We start from the raw sequence: 21672 nt of genomic DNA, 5'->3' as shown, positions 1-21672 counted from the left end.
AGTAGTTACGTATTATGTTATTTGAAGTTCCACGTATTCCACAATATTCTAATTTCTGCAACAAAATGTTCTGGTTCAGGGTATTGAACGCTTTTTTAGATCTATGAAAAGACCACCAATAACACATTTATTATCGATCTTGCCAATTAAATAATACAAGCTTACAAAATAAAACGAAAGTCGTGAACTTCTGTCAACGACCAAAATTTTTGAAGCACAATTTCGTGCTGATTTTGAAACCAACCTTCAAAAATTTTTAAGTAGAACAATTTTTAAGTTTTAGCTCAATATCGAATTTTGCGACTTTTCAAAATATATAATTTACTAAAATTTAAATATATCGCGTTTTGTTCAACCAATTTTAAATCTTTCTCCATAAATTAAAAGCTGAATACAATACCATTCGATCATCCGAATACAGGTTTTGCGTCAGATTGATGAAATTCAAGATATTGGCGTGTTTTAGGGACGATCTCCTTAAATTTTAGCAAAATTCCCAAAATTTTTTGAAGAAATGGTTTTTTTAAGAAAAAACCAACTTAAAAATTCTCTCTCGACGTTTATTTGACATATCATATGTAGGCGAGTTGCAGTAAAAATTTCATCTCAATCGGAGCATTGATTACGGAGAATGAGATGTTTGAAGTGAGTGACTTTGCTTAAAAATAGAACAAAAATCGATTTCGAATCATCAACCTTGTATGAAAAGTCGACAAAATTTCCGCTCTACTGTATTTTTTTTCTTTCGCGTTTTCGAACTCAGGGCATGATTCTACACCAAAAATGATCATCAGCTTACCGAGTTCAAAAATGGTGTAAACTAGTGTAATCAACTAGCTCTACCATTGCTGTAGAAGTACTACATCCTTTTCTAAACCCATATTGAAACTTATATAAAATATTGTGCTTATTCAATAACTTTACTATTCTTTTAACCAACAGTTTTTCGAGAATTTTACTAAATACAGAAAGTGTGGAAATGGGTCTGTAATTGCAAGGGTCTGTTGTTTCGCCACATTTAAAAATTGGAGTTACTTTCGCTATTTTCAAGTATTTGATTAAAAAGGTGAGCGAGAATATTAGAAAACTTTACTGCATTGTTTTTTACGACGCTAGTTGGGAAGTTGTCGGACCCGTTACTTTTTTTGACATTCAGTTTTTTAATAATTTCAAGCACTTCATTTTCATTTGCGGGACCTAAAAATACCGATTGTCCCAGTCGTGTAGAATTGCTTAGAAGATTTGAATTATTTTTGGGTATTTGATCCAATTTGTGAAAAAAAGTTATTAAAAGTTTCACAAACTTCTAAATTATTGGAAGTCAGAACGCCATTAACTTTAAACCTGAAACATGTCTTAGTTTTGGACCGCCTCATGATCTCGTTCAAGTTTTTCCATAGTTTCGCATGGCAAGGTGTTTTCTAACATATTTCTGTAATACTCGCGTTTACATCCCCTTTTGACATCATCGGCTCTTTTGGACACATGTTTAAGTAAATCTTTCAAGTAATCATTATTAGGATCATTCTTTACTTTTTTAAGATATTTATGCTTGAGTTTCATCCAGTGCCATGCATGATAGTTAAGCCAGGGACAATGTTTAGATTTGACCTTTACTTTTACACTTTTAGTTGTCGTACATTGAGCTAGTAAAGTATTGTACATATTTGTGATGGATGTAAGTGAGTTATTCACATTACCATCATAGTCAAAGCCGTGCAGAAAAAACAGTAAACAAATCTTGAAGTTTTGATTTATCCACCACTTTTCTTGCCAACACAGTATTTTCTTTAGGACCTTTGATTTTGAACGAAGAAACAATTGGGTTCTTAAATTAAGAAAAATGTATCGATTTTTTTATTTTATACGAAAGAGCACCTTTTTCTGAGCCACTATGATTTTTTTCAGATTTTTAGAACTTTATTTTGGTACCTAAAATCAATTCCAAAGAGATTTTTAGAAATCACCTTTTGACAGCTGGGTAACTGTTTGACAGCTCCACCCAGTACAAAATGCGACGAGGGGTGATTCGACAAATTGCTCCCATACCAACTTCAAATTGATTTTTAAATAGGTTCCCGGACACCAAAATTCATTAAAATTTGGATTTCGGCTCAGTTTTGCATGCAGATTCAGAATATGGAATTATCTCAACACCGCTAAAGTAGCCAATTATCATATGATCACTAACATCCGTATAAATAGTATCATTTCGGATGCTATGCAAATCATCATTCCTACACACAAAGTGATCCAAGATGTTACTACTAATTGGACGAGTGACAAACGTATTTGAGCAAGCATAGTTATAGGATTCTAACAGACTTTTGTTACGGACAACAATGTTATTACTGGACAAATTAATGGGAATATTCATGTCACCAACGAAGAATCGAGGATAAGAAGTTTGAGCTGATAATATATTTTCAATTCCATCATGGAAGTAACGGAATACAGATAATGTGGCAGCTCAGCCCATTCTAGGATAAATTCTTGATATTTTTGAAAATGATATCAAAAACAAAATCTTTGAGAATGCTGATGCAATGCTGATGAAGTAACATAATGCTAGACAAATACCGGCCGGAATCTAGGATTTCTTTGGTCTAATAATTTTCTCCTAGAATTTACGATATCAGTCTAAAGGTCACAGTTCACAGGGTCAAATATTTGTTCAAAAACAAACCAATAGGGTAGAAGCTTCAGTTTTGGCCAGCCCGGAGTTTCGGCCATAGTGCGGTATTGAGCCTGTTGCGATCTAAATCGGCGTAAATTTATTTTTTACTAGTAGATCCTAATACAATATGATGATTACAGCTGTGAAAACCACATATTTCGATTAAAAACTGGAAGAAAAAAAATATATTTCCTTAAAAAATCTGCTCCCATATATCTATTTTGGCCAGGGTGCTTCTAATTTGGCCACTCCCATAAGAAATACACGTGATTGAAAAAAAAGGAAACCAAACTTAAGAATATGGCCAAAACTGCGGCAGAGCTTCTATTTTGGCCAGTGCCACTTTTAATACAAAAATCAAGTATTGGCTTCATTTTTGCATTTTTCCTTCAAAATATAGATTGAAACCATTCTTTTGACGCATTGGTTGTTTTCATAGGATTATTGGTTATTTTTATAAAAATGATTTCCCTTAGACTGGCCAAAACCGGTGCCCGCACCCTACTCAAACATCTTGTTTGACTCGGTCGAATTTTCATTAGTGTCCAACAGATGTTTGATCTTTAGTTTATTAATTGTCTGTTTGACCCTGTGTACCTAAGAATAGATTGTGCTTACTGAAATTTACAGTATTAATCAACTGTAATTCGGATTTCGTCAATATTTTCACTGCATGTTTTCAACACGGTGAGAAATTGGATGTCTCCAGGTTCCAAAACATTCGGGAAAGTCGCAATTACTGAGATCTGTTTGTTGACGGTTTTTCCTAGTTACTGGAATGTTTTCAAACTATGACTTAATCCCAACATAACGCTTTTCACTTTTCTCTCCACCTAGATTATTCCACCACCGGAATGGAAACCGAGGAAAAACGGCTACGACCTCGATGGACTTAATATAACGATTCCGGCGCCTATTTGCCAGGTCGTTGCCGGGAAGCAAGGCCTGTACCAACAGATCAACATACAGAAGGGTTCACTTACAGTGAAACAGTTCTCTGAATTAGCGAATACGGAAAGGTAAGTTATTTGCCTCTGTCAGATTAATCCATGTAGTTCCAAAACCCTAATGTGCTTTGTTTGTTCGACACAGGTATGCTACCCCAAAGCATTTCGATTTCGAGGATTTGGAACGGAAATACTGGAAAAACATTACATACGTTGCGCCGATCTATGGCGCTGATGTCTGCGGAAGTATAACGGACGATGATTGCAATGTAAGTATAACTCAAACGGGGTCCCCAATAACATACTCTAAACGCATTTTTCTTGAACTCCGTTACAGATCTGGAATATAAATCGCCTTGGGACTATCCTGGACTACGTCAACCAGGACTATGGCATCTCAATCGACGGAGTTAACACGGCGTATCTCTATTTCGGCATGTGGAAGACAACGTTTGCATGGCACACCGAGGACATGGATTTGTACTCGATCAACTATTTGCACTTTGGTGCACCGAAAACGTGGTACGCCGTTCCTCCTGAGCATGGTCGCAAATTGGAAAAGTTGGCCAACAGTTGCTTCCCGGCAAGTTTCCAAACGTGCGCGGCCTACTTGCGTCACAAAATGACCCTCATTAGTCCTCAGATCTTGAAGCAACACAACATCCCGTTCGACAAGATTACACAGGAAGAGAATGAAATTATGATAACTTTTCCATTCGGGTACCATGCTGGGTTCAATCACGGGTTCAACTGCGCGGAATCGACCAACTTCGCGCTGCCTCGTTGGATCGAATACGGAAAGCGAGCTACCCAGTGCTACTGTAGTTCCGATATGGTCAAGATTTCGATGGACACCTTTGTCAAGCGTTTCCAACCGGATAAATACGAAGCTTGGATGAATGGGACGGACTTTGGTCCGCATCCGGAGGATCCATCGCACATTGTTGGACCGCCGCCACGTGTTATAGATTGTGATAAAGATGAGGGCATTGAATCGTTCACGGAGGAAGGGGAGATAACCCCGATGAAGAAAGCATGCAACATTGCCACCACAAATATACGGAAAATGTCGTTCAAAGAGAAGAATCCAGATTTGGATTTGAACGATATTCAAAACAATCCACACATTCCCGACGACGTGAAGATGGTCTTGAGTGGTGCGCTGGTGGCAGATGACGCAGATGATGACGTCGAAGAGGTGTCACCAGGCAAATCGGACGCTGGCTCAGATAGCTTCAAATCTTCTTCTTACGATCCGTTCGGTTCCGAGGACGATGACGACGACGAGTTCAGCACAAAAGGCAGGAAACGCAAGAAGAAGAAGGCAGGCAGTGACTACGATGACGATTGGTATTCGTCTCAGGGTAGATCCAGACGAGTATCGTCGCCTAGAAAACGACTGTCCAGAGAGCAACAGGCTGCCAAGGTTGAGCGCGAAAAGCAACGGATGGATCGTCGGGCTAAGCTAGAGGAAAAACGCAAACGACGAGAAGAGGAGAAGAAAGTCCGTGATGAGGAACGTGAACGAGAACGCAGCCAACGGATGGAGAAGAAGGAACGAGAACGCCTGGAGAAGAAAGAACAGCGTGAAAGAAACGTGTCAGACTCGAAGAAGAAAGTCATGGACAGGATTAAAGATCGCATGAACAACGGAATAAGATCGCCCAAAAAGTCAATCAACGGCGCGTCGCCGGCGATGAAAAAGCTGATAAAAGAGCTCCCACCGCAATTGAAAATGTTGGAGCCCCACAAGAAGTTCGAAGGTAAGATTCCGCATCTTAAGAAGACCGGTGCCGAGAATGTCAATGGCAACGGTGGTTCAAGCAGTGGAAGTACTCAAGTCAACAGTAGTAACGTCAGGTCGGTGGAACCTGTTGGAAAGCTATCTCTGCCAAAGTCAACTACACTAACCGCAATAAACCGCCCGGGTGAACTCTGGAGGCGAGATCAGTACAGCAATAATGTACAGAAACCAAAGCCGGTTAGTTTGCCTCTCTCCGACAGTAGTTTGGCGAAAAAGATCAGCAGTATTCCTAATCTGGTGGTTAAACAAATAGAAAAGAGTGAGGTGAAAAAACATCCTTCGTTTATGTCACGAAATGTAACGTCATCTGTACAGGCCGTTTCATCGGAGCATGAAAAGGCTGAACGTAAAGAAGAGAAACTTCCGTATCGACCATCGACGTACATTCCCCCTCCGCTGAAAATTCCTAAACCTCCTACTCCGGTCAAACAGAAGTATGACTACATGAGCGCCTTTAATGCCTTTTTAAAGAACGGTAGCGATACATCGTCACCAGTCAGCCAACAAACGAAACGGCCAACCGTAAAGATGGCTCCGAATCGTTATACCGATGAACTGTCGATGCCACCTCTAAGGCCATCTTCAGTCGTGGTTCCTAAACAACCATCTATCAAAAGTGAACAACCAGTGAACTGTCGGACGATCGACACTTCTGCCGGTCGAATAGAGATCGTTGTTCGTCAACAGTCCGAGCCGCAAACGGCGGAGCCAGACCTAGACCTAACGCCAGAGATTACGCCGACTCTAACGTCGTCGGTTGTGATAGCGCCAAATAGTTTTCTAGACATCCAACATCAGCCGCCGGACCAGTTGCTTCAGCCACTCGAAGAAGATCCACCGCTGATGCAATTCGAGGAATTGCAACAATTCCGGTACTTTGACGCGGCAGGAAATGAAATACCCGCTCCATGTCAGCCGTCACTGGTCTATGAAGAAACCGTCGTACAAAGTACACCAATGATCTCGACCGAATGTGAAACCACCACTACGACCACGTTGCTAAACTATGCTGACAGTACACACCAACCGCTGCTGCAACCCATTGTCATTAACAACACCGGCACCGGCTTCGTTTGGTCAAACAATTCTTATTTGAATGAACGATTAGTAGATTATAACCATTAGGCTAGCTGATCGGTTATGCCATATTTGTTATCAGCGATTATAGTTTTGAGTCTACCAATCTTAACCACTTTCTTTCCTTTTTACCTATAAAACACTTTTACACACATACACGAACCCTAGATAAAAGTCCTACGTTTGAAAGTTTTTCTTTTTATTTTATTACTGATTTTCAGTAGACTGCAAGCTAATCAGCTTCCGAACAATTCTAATTACGATTTTTTCGAGCTCTAGTATTAGGCTGTGTACATTATTTAACTCGTTTAACTGGTATACTTACCTCATCGAAGATGTATAGAAGTTTGTTGTCTTGATAGCGTTCGAATTATCTGAAGCTAGGGACCGTTTCTCAGAAGCGTTACATATACCATTGAAAGTCATGAGAACTGTTTCAACATGATCTTATTAAGTATTAAAGCTATAAACTGATTTCGACCTGAAATTTTGTTATTAATTTCTGTAATTTGGAAGAATTCCTTTTTCTTTCCATAATGCTTCACGCATGGTGTCACTTCATTTCGGATAATCAGATCATTTATCAATCATTATCATTGAACGTTCGCATATTGAAAAATGCCTGGATTAGCAATGCTATTTCTTCAATTGAGATGAATTTGCGAAACTTTCTGCTCAAAGATTTAAATATGCTCCGAGCAGAGTACCTTTTGTGTCATTTCGGGCTTTAAGCTGAATTACTATTATCAATTGAATCTTTGCCCAGGGCTGTCCAACTCTTTCTGACTATTCGTGCCTCTGGAGCCGGCCTGATGCAAGGTTAGTGAGTGTTCCATGAGTATTTGTACAGTTACTAACTGAGAGCTTTGTTAGCCAATGACCATTTTGACTTTGTATTTCATGTGGCAGTAGCAGGCAAAAATGTAGTCTATGCCAAAGGAAGTCAAGGAAGGAAATGTTCCTGGACCGACTGGGAATCGAATCTGTCGCCCTCAGCATGACCTTGCTGATAACAATGCAAAAACTACAGTTTTGGACGAAAAATCTGGTTTCAAATATTTGATGATAAATAAACGTAGTATTTACTACAAGTTTTAAGTGCAAACCATTACAGGTTGCTATTGGTGGTGTAGTAAAGGTGGGATTCCGATGAAAATATTAAGGACAATTGGGAATTGCGATGGAATATTACGATTTCGTATAAAAACGGGTGGTACCGTAATACCATCAGGGTACCAGATTCCGCTCATCTAAGGCCAGTTTCACAGAAAAACATCATTTGTTGAATGACTGTTAAGCCAATTTGTAATGTTTTTCCATTTTATGTTAGTTCAATCTAAGTACAATCAGATACAAATCAAGACTTATGTAGAACTTTTCATAAAAATATGATTTTATTACATTTGGTGTGAGACCAAAGTGGTCCTAATTCCGCTCACGAACAAATTTATAGCATCTTTTAAATAGAGTTTTGCGGAAAAGTGCATTATTTTTGCAACTCTTTGTTTTAACAATTATTTTTTTCTGTTCCGTAGGAGTGTACCGCCAATGTACCAGTAGCCGCTCGTGTTCCAATAGCCGCTCACCGTCATGAATCGGATGTTTATTGGCATAAATATGTGCAATCCTCTCCGTGCAACTGTAATTCGGCACGCATATTTTGAATAACCGTGATAAAAACATTGTATTTTTTCAAGAAAACTTCATTTCTAAGCTTATGAGCGGCTATTGGAACACGAGCGGCTATTGGCACGCTGAGGGTATAATAGGGATTAAACACACTGTGTACTAAAATCGGCAGATTTTACGATTTTGACGTATTTTTTTTGCGTGAGCGGTTATTGGAACACATGAAATAACCTACAGCTTTTTTGGGACCAATGGCCGCTCAAAAAAATTCATTGTTTTGTTTTTAAAATTTATGTTATCCGGTAAATATTGCATAAAATGGCTTTGCTCTCGTCTAATTTATATTGTCCAAGAATATCAGCACCGAAAAGAGTGTATTTATGCGTGTAAACTTGATTTTTGCAACAGTGAGCGGCTATTGGGTCATGAGCGGCTACTGGTACACTGACGGTAGTCCCGGCTAACTCTGATAAAAGCTTGTGATCTCAAGAATTCTTCCCTTGATTTCCTTCAGAGATGAGTTCAGAGATATGCTTACAGATCTATTCAGAATTCGTTCCGAAATTCCTCTAAGGATTTCTACCACATTTTTTTTTTCTTCAAATTCTTACGCAGTCTTTTCCTATATTTTTCCCAGGAGTTCTTCCTTGCATTCGAAGAGGTTTGTTGGAGTTTCTTTCTAGATTTATCCAGGAGTTTAACCCAAGCTTCATCCAGGGGTTTCCCCCGGTTTTCTCCCAGAGTTTTTTTCCGGGATTTTTCGATGTTCTTTCCGGGAGCTCCGAGAGGTGTTCCTGCGATTTCTGCAAGAGTTTCTTCTGGAATTTCTGCAGGTGTTGTAAGCGGGGTTTCTGCAAGAATACTTTCCAGGATTTCTTCCAGAAATTCTTGAGGGATTCCTTCCGGAGACACTAAGAAAATTCTCCCAATGTTCCTTCGTGGATTTCTTTTTGTGGTTTTCCGGAAAAACTTTCTAACAGTTTCTAGCGGGATTTTTGCGATATTTGTGTAGCACTTCTTCCAGATATTTCTCCCAAAGAATGTTTTGGGGTTTTCTTGGAGTTTGAGGGTAGATGGAAATGAGCGATTAAAGAGGTTTTAAGGGGAAGCAATGGAGGGTTTCAGAAGGCTTGAAAAGGGTTTTAGATGGGCTCCATTAAAATTTTAAGAACGTTTCATAAGGTTTTAGAGGGAGCTGAGGGGGTTCCAAAGGAGTTTCAAAGAAATTTTAAGAGAGTTTTAAGGCGGTTATGAGTGGTTATCGCATAAGCATCCAGAAGTTCATGAATATTTCGAGGGTTTTGGAGGGTCCCTGGGCCAGTTTAAAGGAGTTGCAGCAGTGTTTCAAGGGGTCTGATGGGTGTTTTGTGCGTTTTGTTCGATTCTACTCACGCTTTCCATCTGCTCCAGCAATTCACTACACTGAGCCAACTCTTCCGGTCACTGTTATATGTCAATCATATATTACTGCACTATTGGAATATCATATGAATCTAATCTAAGGTTGAAAATGGGAAGTGAGAGTTATATGCGACGCATGTGGTATGACTCTCAGGTCGCCATGATACTGTTATATGTCATGCATTTTGCTTCTATCAAGCGGGCTGGGTGCGCCAATGTATATGCAACTCCAATAATATCCTTCACATTTTGAAAAAAGTTTCCTCGGCTGAAGCGGGAATCGAACTCACAACGCCTAAATGACCGACGCCGCTAGCCGCACGACCACAAAGCTCAGTTACTGGAATTGCGGAATTCTGCAAAACGTGTTCCACTTTATCTGCCAATGTTGTTTTTCCACCCGGTCAAAGTTATATGCACAGCTGATGTATCGATCGTGTTATGTGCATATAACTCCGATATGCGCAAGTGTCATTTAGTTTCATTAGAAGGTTTTCCAATCGGAACTGTTTATAATATGATGCGTATAACGATTCATTTGAAGTGAACGTGTCAGACTAGGGGTAAAATGTATGTGTAGCGTCTGATGAAATAGGCTCTTAGAATTATTTCAGTGTATGGACATTGCTGTTTCGAAACCGTATTTAAAATAGTTAAAAGTTTAGGCATAATTAGATTCCATTCGGTAGTATCGAGTTGTCTTGTCAAAGTCTACGCGACATACAAATTTCAAAAAATATGTATAGACAAAAGTGATCAAAAATAAGTCTACGTAGTTTATATGTACCCTGATAAAAATTTCCATTTAAATCACCATAAACGACCATTGAATAATGATTCATTTGACTGTTCAACAACGAATTATATTGTGTACGTATTTTCTTGCTGGAGTATTGGAACTACAATACGTGCACATTAAAATCAATGGCATTTCAGCGTGTTGTAACAATCACTGAAAAAAGTTTTCACATTGTTTCCATCTTATTTTCACATGGACTGTTTTCATATGCGTGTCCAGTCCATTGAATTATATGGAAATATCACATAGATTATGCAAAGTTATGTGATTTTCCAATAGAAGCTATGTGATTTCCTAATGTTTTCCATATACCGTATTGATTTCATCTGATATTTCCGAAGAAATTTTCATCGGAAAATCCAATTACAGTTATATAGCCAAACTAATGGAAATTTTCCATGGAATATGTGATTTATTTTTTCTGTGTACATTCCATTGTATCTTGGGCATAGAGTACACTGAAAAAATAAACCACATATCCAATGGAAAATTTCCATTAGTTTGGCTATATAACTGTTGGATATATAATCCAATGGATACGCGTATGTGAAAATCAGATGAAAACAATGTGAAAACTCTTTTCAGTGTATCTTTGTGTCTGCCACACGATATTCACATGCAAAATGGTGATTGACAGAGGAAGCTCTCAGTTAAATACTGAAAGTGCTCATAGAACACTAAGTTGTTGGCTTTATTCCAGTGAGGACGTTACGCCAAGCGAAGAAGAAGTTCATGTACAGCGCCTAATGTTGTTTGAAGTGTTCATGCCTCCTGATCTTTTCTTTGTGCGATTTGTGTTTCGAAACACGATGTCCAAAATGTCAATCAGACCATCAAACTCATCTACAGTAAGCCTAGCGGATAAAACTTTGGATCGTCATTCCGGAGATGGCGGGTTCAATTATTATCCAATGGCAGACAAACAAAGCTCTTCAATTAATAACTCTCAATTCTTCGAATGAGTGTAATCAGTTTTGTACCTTTTCACCCTCTACTCCCCATGGTTGCTCTAAAGCACCATCGATTTTCGACGAACTCAAGACAAACGGAATCAGATAAATATGATGCAATAGCTCTGAGAATGATTGTAATCTCATTAGGTGAACCCAATTGCGAACTACTTGTTTCAATAGTAGAACTATTAATAAACAATCAAAATACTATTGATCTACAACTATTTTTACAACTATTTTTTTCGTTGATTTCGAAAAATTTGACCAATTTGCAATAACTTTTGTTTCAGCACTTTTTTCGAAAACGTTTTCTTGGCATAGAACAGTTCTTTAAAGTCGTGGGCAGGAAAGGGTTAATTCCACCCTATTCCCCCAGTAGATAACTGGCACTGAGGAAGATTACAAGTGATAGTCGGAATACTTAAAATAGCGCGGAATTAAAAAGGTACAAAACTGATTACACTCATTCGAAGAGGGTATTCTGCTTAGATAGAGGGTTCGAAAAGTCGGTACAAAAACTCTCAATTACTTAAAGGGTTTCAAGAATTAGAATATCCCTCCAAGTGGGAACGTGGAGGAAATGGTTATGCCGAATCGTCATTATGCCAAATGGTTACTGAATGATATTAATAAATTATTGAAATATTTTTGAAATAAAACAGCGTATACCACAAATGCTCTTTTCGCATTGATTGTGTAATCCCTCCTGGCATTTTTCAATATTCATAAAAATTGGAAAAAAATCTAAATTTTTTGAAAGCTTATATCGATTGACCAAAAGTAATACATATCATACACACACAAATTCCGTTTTTTTGTATCACGTAATATCCTATAATATCTCATTTGTGTATTATTTGTTAGCTTTTTCCATCGTTTCAGTTGCACTTCCACTTGTTTACCATTCTTATGCTTCTTCCCTAATCGACTTGTAGATTTTAAGTTATGATTTCATAGCATGTAGCATTAATTCGTGTTGCGTTCTCAACTATGTACTGCAGTTATTTGACTTTTCAATGTTCCATGTGTGGCCTTTACAAGTGCCCAACACACTTCTTAACCCATTTGCTGATGCGTACTTTTCCTGGACGGTGCTCCGGCACTGTGCATTCGGTTTTCTAATTGTAGATATAATGCCCCGCCGAATACGGGCCCGACGCCGACGTGGGTTGCGTTCCTGGGCTACTTTGCAAGTAATTTGGAAGCGAAATACCGCATGGTACAAGCAAGATTAGATGAATGAAGAGGCTAGCAAAATATCGCAAATATTTTTTTTGGGAAAAGGTTATCGATTTTCAGACCTTTCCCTGAGAAAAACAAGTCGTCGCTAAGGATTTCTTCTTTAAGTTTTCCATTCTTCAGAAAGGTAATGTACAACCTCAAAGTAAAAGCAAAGAGGTTTTTCGGAACTTTTTGTGAAAACCAATTCCAAATTCTGTAATAATAGGCAAAGATGAGGATGTGTATGATATTCTTTATTGGATGCGTGGTTTTATATATATGGTAGGTATTATTTATGCGCGCGATCTAAATATTATTTTATACAAATTATTTGACTTACGTAAAGTAGTTGACGATAGATAGAAATTCTGCAGAGAGCTCAAAACATTAGTATCAGAGCTAAAAGTGGTTCAAATAAACATCGCAATCAGTTTAACCATTTTTATCAGTTCAACGGAATATCACATCCAAAACGACAAACATTCAATCATAAATGCAAAAGCTCTAAAATTTTAACACATAAAAAACCTTTCCACAGTGTGATAATTGTCATGTTATCCACTACGTTATAGTCAGTAATTATTCAGAAACATACTAAGTGGAATCTGCGAGTCTTTTTAGCTGCAAATCTTCAAGATTATTCAAGCAATCTTTTTCTTGGGAATCGCTACGAGCATGGAAAATTGAATATCGTGTAAGTTTCGTTTAACTATGCCTGCAACACTAATGATTCTTTGGTTTTGACGTGTTTATTTATTGTTTATCAATGATGTATTGTTATCGTTCATTCTCATTCAAAACAAAACAGTTTATTGATAAAAGCTATTTTTGTAGGATCGGATGAAACTTATCAGCAAATCAAAAAAGAACCGCTAGAACTGGATATAAAATCGGAATCTTTCGATTTTAACGGTGGCTTGATGAAAATCAAATCCGAACCAGAAGATGAGTATGACATGGAGCTTGAACCAGGCGAGATTAAATTAGAGCCAAATGGAGAGTTTCCAGTGAAGATCAAATCGGAACCAGTGGAAAAACGAAAGTTGACCATGGAAGAGCTGATGGCACAACGTTCCAGGTTCCGCCGAAAGCGAACTCCATACAACCGTCAGCAGTTGGTAGAACTAGAAAAACATTTTGCCGTTCATCAGTTTGTGAACTATAAACAACGTGTCAAAATAGCGAATATCCTTGAGTTGACTGAAAGACAGGTAAACATCTGGGATTTCATTCGTAGGACAAACCCTTGTGATGGTATTTTCTCATTAATCTATATAGGTTAAAGTATGGTTCCAAAACAGGAGAGCAAAGGACAAACGAATAGAAGCCGGACTTACATCTCCCTGGTCCCAGTCAAGATGGACTATTGGAGGTGGTAACATGACTCCGCCCATCATGCGCAGTAAATCGACAGAGAAAGCAAAGAAACCACCGGCTTCGTCAATAGAGTATGGAGAAATCAAAAGAGAGAATGACTGTGGCGGTAAGTGCCATCGTTTTACAAATAAATTAAACTCATTTATAACACTGTGTTCCCTACTTTAGACGGAGACGTGGTCATTGTGGAGAAACATAACAGGACGGATAAAATCCGCCAAAAACGTACTAACTTTACAACCGAGCAACTGGAAATATTGGAGAAGGAATTTACCGATAAAAAGTATCTCAACTTCCTCGAGCGGTGTCAACTGGCACTAGAGCTGAAGCTTACTGAACAACAGGTTAGTATGCTACGTTGGTATAAATCTAGAATATCATTATGGGATGATATGGCATTCATTTCGGGAAATGATGTAGAAAAGTAAGATACACTAAGGTTACTTAGCTTAGATTGGGACTATCGGTATAAAGCATAGAGAAGGTACCTTAATATACCACGTGAACCGTGAATTTAGTTGTTTTATCCTCACCTCTTATGGATAAATGTGAACATTTTTGACAACAGTAGGTAGTTTACTTGCCTTTTATGAAGATATATTGAGCGAACTTCATTTGCGTTTGCAAATTACGGAACCTTAGCTGGTCAAGCCTATTCTCGCTGTCTCCGTAGAGGAGTATCACAAACGAGGTAGTGCTGCACGTATCAGCCTAATTAGTTCCGCCGGAAAACCGTGTTCTTCAAGCTTATTTGTTTTAACTGAATCGTTGGCTGCTTTAAAATAAATAAACAGATGATTAGTCTGCAAGTTGTAAATGGGTTTAGGATCATCTACTGGTTAATCATTTGATCCGTCGTTGATCGGCCCTCACGAACACCAACCTGGTATTCGCCGACGAATAGATCTAAATCTGTTAAATAGGGGGAGATACACAAATTATGTCACGCAAAATTCGACTTTTTTCAACCCCCCTCCCCCCCCCCCCCTCCCCCCTATGTCACACTTTTTGTTTGGGACGTCTCCAACTTTTGTATGATTCGTCACGTTATGCAAAACCCACCCTCCCTCCTAAAAGCGTGACATAATTTGTGTATGACCCCTAGGACACGTGTCAGTATAGTATCTTGTACGCTGAATTTAAAAGGATAATCTCTTTGCAAAAGGCACCCTTTCTTGTACATTGGGAATATGAGACCATCCATCCAACTGGTGGGCAATTCTTCGTCCTCCCATATCTTTATAAGAATCTGATGGTGCTTCCCAGCAGCCTTGCTATTTTCAGCTCCTTAAAAGACTTTCTCTCTTTCCAACGGTTTGCCTCGCGATTTTGAAGGTATAAATTTCCGTTTCTACTGCACTTACGTAGCTAAAACTTGGGTCGATTGTGCACAACAAGTGAGCAAGCAAATGATCCAATTTTCCAATGTTTCATAAATAAACTCCCGTAAACTGTTGACATCGCTATATTCACCGGTTTCTCCTATCTCCCGTCTAGCTTCTCATAGTACTGTGCAGCAAACTTTTCGGATAGCTAGCGCTGAATTTTCGAATGAGTGTAATCAGTTACATACCTTTTAATTCCGCCCTGCTTTACTTATCCTTTGCAAGATACAGTATTTCGACTACCCCTTGTAATCTTCTTCAGTTGCATATATTCACAGTGGATAACTGACACGGGTCTGGTACGTTTGGCATAAGGCCGTTTGGCATAAAGACATTTGGCATAAGAACGTTTGGCATCAAGGACATTTGGCATAAAGGACGTTTGGCATAAAGGGACGTTTGGCATAAAGGACTCTGGGGAAATATTAAAGAACAGCCTTCAAGGGAAAGAAGGCAAACTTGTTGTTGGTGCATTATACTGGATCTCTTGTTTTCGAAATAACCTTTTGCTTCCATGAATTTGATTGGGGAATGTTCCTTCTTTTGTATATAGGCCCTACAGAGGTTCCCAAACTTTTTTGCTATCGTGGCGCCCTTTGACATTTCTAAAAAAGTCGCGGCGCACCAAAGTTTTTAAACAAATTCTTTTTTTTTTTTAATTTTTGAGCAACTTTTACTTTGAAATGTGCAAGTCAAAATTGTGAAACACTTCTCTTATAGGGTTTGTGTGCCATCAGTAATCTCATGCTCCCAATTTCATCCTATTCGAAAACAAGCGATTACGGCACCGATTGATTCCGTTCTTTTTGTTTTCATGCGTGCTCACTTCTAACAAAAAATACAAAAATAAGAAACAAAACAAACAGTGCTTCAATCCTTTGTTTTTCGTAGGATGAAAATGGGAGCCACATGCTTAATAAGGGAACCAATACCCTATCATGTTTTCATAATTCAATATTTGGAAAACTAACTATTTTTTTAAAATAATTTCTCAAAGATAGTTTAAATATTTGTAAGATTTCAAAACTCATGTTGATTCCATAATAGAAGTTTTAAAAATAAGAAGAAACTCAGATGTAAAGGTATAACGAGCTGCTGAATTTCAACAATTCAGCCAAAAATTCTAAAGCGTTTGCAATAGTTAAAGAATTCTTATTGAATGAAAATGACTACACAGAACTTGACATAAGCTTCAACTTTTTGCGGAAATTGCGAAGCATTATTTTTATTTAATTTGTAAAATTTCGGCAAAATGGGACACATGAAGAGATTGTAAAGACCTGACAGGTGGGCTTTGATTGAACTTATTTTCATAAATTTCAACTTAACCCTTTGGGCCTGGATTGGCCATATATAACCCCATTGATGAAACCGTGCATAACAAACTTATTCGAGCTCAGCGAGGTTGCGGCAGTATTGATGAAACAGTCCGCTTCAAAAAGGTCAAAGCTAGCTCTTCACACTACCAGATCGGCAAACCTGCCTGCCGCTAAGCTGTTCTGAAGGCCTTGTAATTATTCTGAAAAGAACGTAAATAATGTTCTTGAAATTAAAAACTTTGAACAAGTTATAGTAAAATCAAAAGCTAAGCTGAAGCTTAAGAATTGTAAACTTGAAATTTAAAAATGTGGTTTCAATAGATATGTTTAAAAAGGATACCAGAAATCCTATGGAAGAATTGAAGAGTCAGGAAAGATAAAAAAAGTAAACTAGTGTCGCTCACAAGCGACACTAGTTTTACTAATGAAAAAAAAATTCAAGGTGTTCCGCAATACAAATAAAGAGTTTGTTTTTTATTTTGTTTCGTCACAAAAGCCAAAATTCTGCGGCGCACCTGGGAAAAGTTTGCGGCGCACCAGGGCGCCGCGGCGCACAGTTTGGGAAGCGCTGTATAATATAGGCTGTTCTTCATCGATACAAGCAATTTAGATTCCGGTAATGGTTCTTTCCAGCAAATCATCCTTGTCTGCATATTATATCCATAAAAATTAATACATTATAATGTATTATCCTTCTTTGGAATACTTATAATTCTTTTACGTTAAGTATGTAGTTCACTTTTTACTGAAATCATTTTATGCCAAACGTACTTTATGCCAAATGTCCATTATGCCAAACGTCCTTTATGCCAAATGTCCGTTATGCCAAGTGTCCTTTATGTCAAACGTCCTTATGCCAAATGGCATTATGCCAAACGGCATTATGCCAAACGTACCAGACCCAACTGACACTGAGATAGATTACAAGTGGTAGTCGAAACCCGAGCAGAGGAAAATAGCTCAATAATAGCATATTTTGATCTGGAGACCAAAAAGTGATATTTGTTTGTTTGAGATAAGAGGTAAAAGTACTGAAAATAATATCTCAACTTTACTCCTGGAACATTATCATCATAGCACATTTAACCCTTGGTAAGATCTAGCCAATAGTAGTGAGCTATTTGATTCATCTTCAAATATCATATTTTGCTATTGGTTAGATGGTTCAAGAACAAATTTTTGCTATTATTTTCAGTACTTTTACCTCTTATCTCATACAAACCAATAACACATTTTGATCGTCAGTACTTGAACTCTGCCCGGGAATACACGTATCTGTCGAAGGATAAGCACAACAGGAAGGAATTCTAAGGTACATAACTAATTACACTCATTCGAAGAGTGTATTATGCTTAGAGAGTTCGAAAAATCGGGTCAAGAAGCGTTGGATATTGTATTGGCATGGTTCTGTTGTTTCTTGAACTCGTGACGCCGGATAATCGCGTCCAATTCGAGCCAACGTTCGGGCCTCCGTAGAATCTCACATTTATCACTCGAGTGTCCCCAGGTGTGTTTTCAGATTCTTATGTTCGCAGTAGGTAGGAACTGCTAATTGCCATCCCCCTAGAAACTTTCTTTACCGATCGGCACATTTTTTTTTCTTTGCTGGTGTCTTTCGACTCGGCTAAGACCTATGTAGATCCATCTCGCCACCGATCGGCACATTTGCATCTCCTATGACTAGGTATTTTGGAAACTCTCTTCCATAGACCTCCTCATCAAGGTTCTTTCAGAACTCATACTTTAGTTCAGTTCGTTCCTTGGCGCATTGATACTGATTAGAGGCTGTAGTTGAAAAATGTCTCCCGCATTCTCAATACCCAGATGTAGTTGCTTATAGGCTTCTACTGAATGACTAGCTCCACCAGCTTCCCCATTACTACAAAACCAACTATGATGAAGCAACTAATTCTGTTTCTTCTTAGGGAACTGCTATTATGGAAATTCAAAACTCTACAAGGGTTCTGGCGATAATTCAACCGAACCGGAAATATTTCAACTGAGACTTGAAAAAATGCCAACAAACATGTTGACACCAAAGTATCCTAAAAATCCATATGGACAAAATTATATTTCTGGTGCTTAACTTATCCCGGGAAAATCAAAATTTCCATTCGGAAATGAAGTACCCTTTTTTTTTTAATCAATTTCCCAACTGACCATGTGGTATGCGGATGGATTTAAGATATAGACATGAAAGATTCTAATCTAAACATCGTACTTTTTACCTTTCTCGTACAACCAAGTGTCCTGAAAGACTATATGTTCGCTCAAAAAACGAATTTCCGATAGAAGGCTCGGAGGGTCAAGTCACATATACCAATCAACTCGTAATCTAAAAACGTACTTTTTTCTCTTGAACACAGGTGCAAGTGTGGTTCCAAAACCGGCGCTCCAGGTGGAAGAAGGTATCACCTGACAATGATGGACCCGAAAACAGCAGGTACGTCAGCCTCCGTGGTTCGTACGGTAATGAAAATCAAAGCCACACACCGGTGAAAATCAAAGACGAACCCGCGTGGGAGGAAAACGATGAACCTTTGGATTACTCTGGCCTGCAGCCAATAAGCAACACCACGTCGCCAGTGTTTTATCAAATGAAATCAGATCCTGATCAGCTCATAGATCAGCCGGTAATCGAGAAGTCCGAGCTCTCAATGATCAGTGATGCCATTCGAGCATTATCTGGCACCGATGAAGATCTCCATCGCCAGGAGAACGTGTACAATAATACTGTTCCAGGTGCTGGAGCTGTAAAGTTAGAGCCAACTTCGCCAGTAGATAAATCTCCCGAATATATTTCGTTTTATTCGAACACCACTCATGACGTTGATCCTGACATTATGGATCTTTCCATTTCTACAAGAGTGGCAGCACAAACCAATCATCAGTCAAGTTCGCCTAATAGTGGTGGCGATGTATCAGACGATATAAAAATCGAAGAAAATTCGATTGACGGTGGAAATGCAGATAAAAAGGAGGAATCTACGATGAATGTACAAAAACCGAATAGTGCAGAATGCGAATCATTGCCTCGTTTAGATGAATCCAAACAGGCCGAAGTACAAGAACAACATAACTCAGTTGATAGCAGTCCTGACACATCATCTGTTGTTGCCATAAAAATTGAAAAAGATTTGGCTGACGTTTCCAAGGAAGAAACCCCCATGGATACAACAGACTCTAAAATCCCTACAACTGAACCTGACACTGATGAACCTAACCAGCCCGAAGAAAAACATCGTTCACTTGATAGCAGTCCTGACTCATCATCTGCCATTGCCATAAAAATTGAAGACGATTCGGCTGATGTTTCGAAGGAAACTCTTATGGATACCACAGAATCTAAAATCCAACCAGAAGAACCTTTGGATACTGAGGAAAATTGTACTGAAGAAAGTAACAAAAAACCAGAGGAACTCGAAGCCGTTCCAATAAAAGTGGAAAAAGATTTAACTGATGATGTCTCTGTGGACGAATCAAAGAAGACTGTGGTTAATCCTGATGCTGTTGATGAAGCCTCTGTGGGCGAATCAAACAAAGCTGTGGATAATTCTGAACCAGAACTAGCAGAACCCATGGATGTTGATAGCGAGCCGCGTAATGATATTGAAGGTACTGAAAAGTTACCTTCGTCACCTCAAAATTCAGCTACAACGAATGAGGGATGCCAAGATGCTAATGATAGCGTACCATCAAGCGTTAAATTAGAAGCAGACAGTTCAATTGAGTCAAAAACCTCTGTAGAAAGTGCACCATCTAACGTAGAAACAGATACCGCAAAAGCAAGCGAGGATTCCCTAGATGAAAAATTAGACGTAGAAACTGAAACAGTCGGTATAAAGCAAGAAACTACCGATGGCGCTTCGGCATCCGATGAATCCATTCTTTCGACAAACGATCTCAACAATGCAAATGTACAGGCTGAGTCTAAGGACAGTTCAACCGTTGAGTCGGAAAGCCCTTCAGTAGACAACGCCGAATCAGTATCTGTTCCGGAAACAAAGGATGATTCTAAACTGGAATCTAGTGATACGAAACAAAAGCCTGACGATGATGGTTCGAAAACCCCACAGGATGTCGCTCTTTCCGAGACTAAAGAATCCGAAACTACCACAGAAGAATCACAGCCTGTAGCAGCTGTCGGGGACGATTCTAAGGAAGACAAAACGGACGTAGCTGTAGCAAAGCCGGACGATAACACCGTAACAAATCAAGACGAGGAACCGCTAAAAACAGAGTCCACTGACGATGCATACCCAGCGCTACCAGTTCCTGTAGAAGAACCATCGATCAAATGTAATGGAAGCGACTGAATGATTTGGAAGACTGCGCGAGTAGAAGCAAATGCGATTATGTGATTAGATTTTTTATTTTCTTAGTTTATTTCAGTATTTTTATGGAAAATGTATTTCCTTATATTTTTGGAAATTGTGTCAGCGAAATCGTTTCGAATAATTCTGTGAATAAGTTTAACGCTTGGGAAGCTCAAGCAATCGTTTATGTTAGATTCAGGCTCGCACTGTTTGAAGCATTCAAGTGCGAGATTTCTCATCGTGTATTAGTGTTTCTTTTAAAAAATGAACTATGCTAATTATGAAAGTGGTTTTAAATCGTTTAGTACAATATATTGGAGTCGGCATTCATTTCGGGAAATATGATTCACCGGCGTGTTTATTTCTCTGTCCACAGAACCAGTATGAAATTAGTGTAAATGTTCAATTAAGATTCGAGAGCCACTTAATATATAATCATCACATTAGACATGTTCGTAGGCGTAAGTTTAGATGTTCATCGGAACTGATACATCACGATTCACAAACGTAATAAAAATCATACAATTGTAACGAAATCGTCTATGGGGGTTTATTTTGAAAATATCACGGCATGCAATCGGTTTTCAGCAGGTCAGACACCGGCAGACTAGGGACGCTTTGGAACAAAGGGGATTTGGCATTCCCGCGTAGAGGCAAATGATAATCTAACATCAAAAGAATAATGATTTTTATGCAATTTAGTACCATAATTTATATTTTATATAACTCATTTTGATATCATAATGGCCAACTTTTCCGAACTGGTT

General features: G+C 38.6%; 1 protein-coding gene across 3 annotated transcripts in view; it reads left to right on the top strand.

Annotated features, from left to right (window-relative positions):
* Window positions 1-21441, top strand: part of LOC115253807 (protein split ends) — a 50754-nt gene extending 29313 nt beyond the window's left edge. For all 3 annotated transcript variants that reach the window (XM_062860886.1, XM_029856938.2, XM_029856940.2), the window contains exons 3-9: window positions 3515-3696; window positions 3770-3893; window positions 3962-5387; window positions 13343-13719; window positions 13787-13991; window positions 14054-14229; window positions 18956-21441. In XM_062860886.1, coding sequence (XP_062716870.1) covers window positions 3515-3696; window positions 3770-3893; window positions 3962-5387; window positions 13343-13719; window positions 13787-13991; window positions 14054-14229; window positions 18956-20905 — 4440 coding nt within the window. In that variant the 3' untranslated portion in view covers window positions 20906-21441. The remainder of the gene's footprint in view (window positions 1-3514; window positions 3697-3769; window positions 3894-3961; window positions 5388-13342; window positions 13720-13786; window positions 13992-14053; window positions 14230-18955) is intronic.
* The last annotated feature ends 231 nt before the right edge of the window (window positions 21442-21672 follow it).

This window comes from Aedes albopictus, chromosome 3 (assembly GCF_035046485.1).
Source record: "Aedes albopictus strain Foshan chromosome 3, AalbF5, whole genome shotgun sequence".
Classification (NCBI taxonomy): Eukaryota; Metazoa; Arthropoda; class Insecta; order Diptera; family Culicidae; genus Aedes; species Aedes albopictus.
The sequence above is the reverse complement of the archived record's forward strand: the minus strand, read 5'-3'. Positions and strand labels throughout refer to the sequence as shown.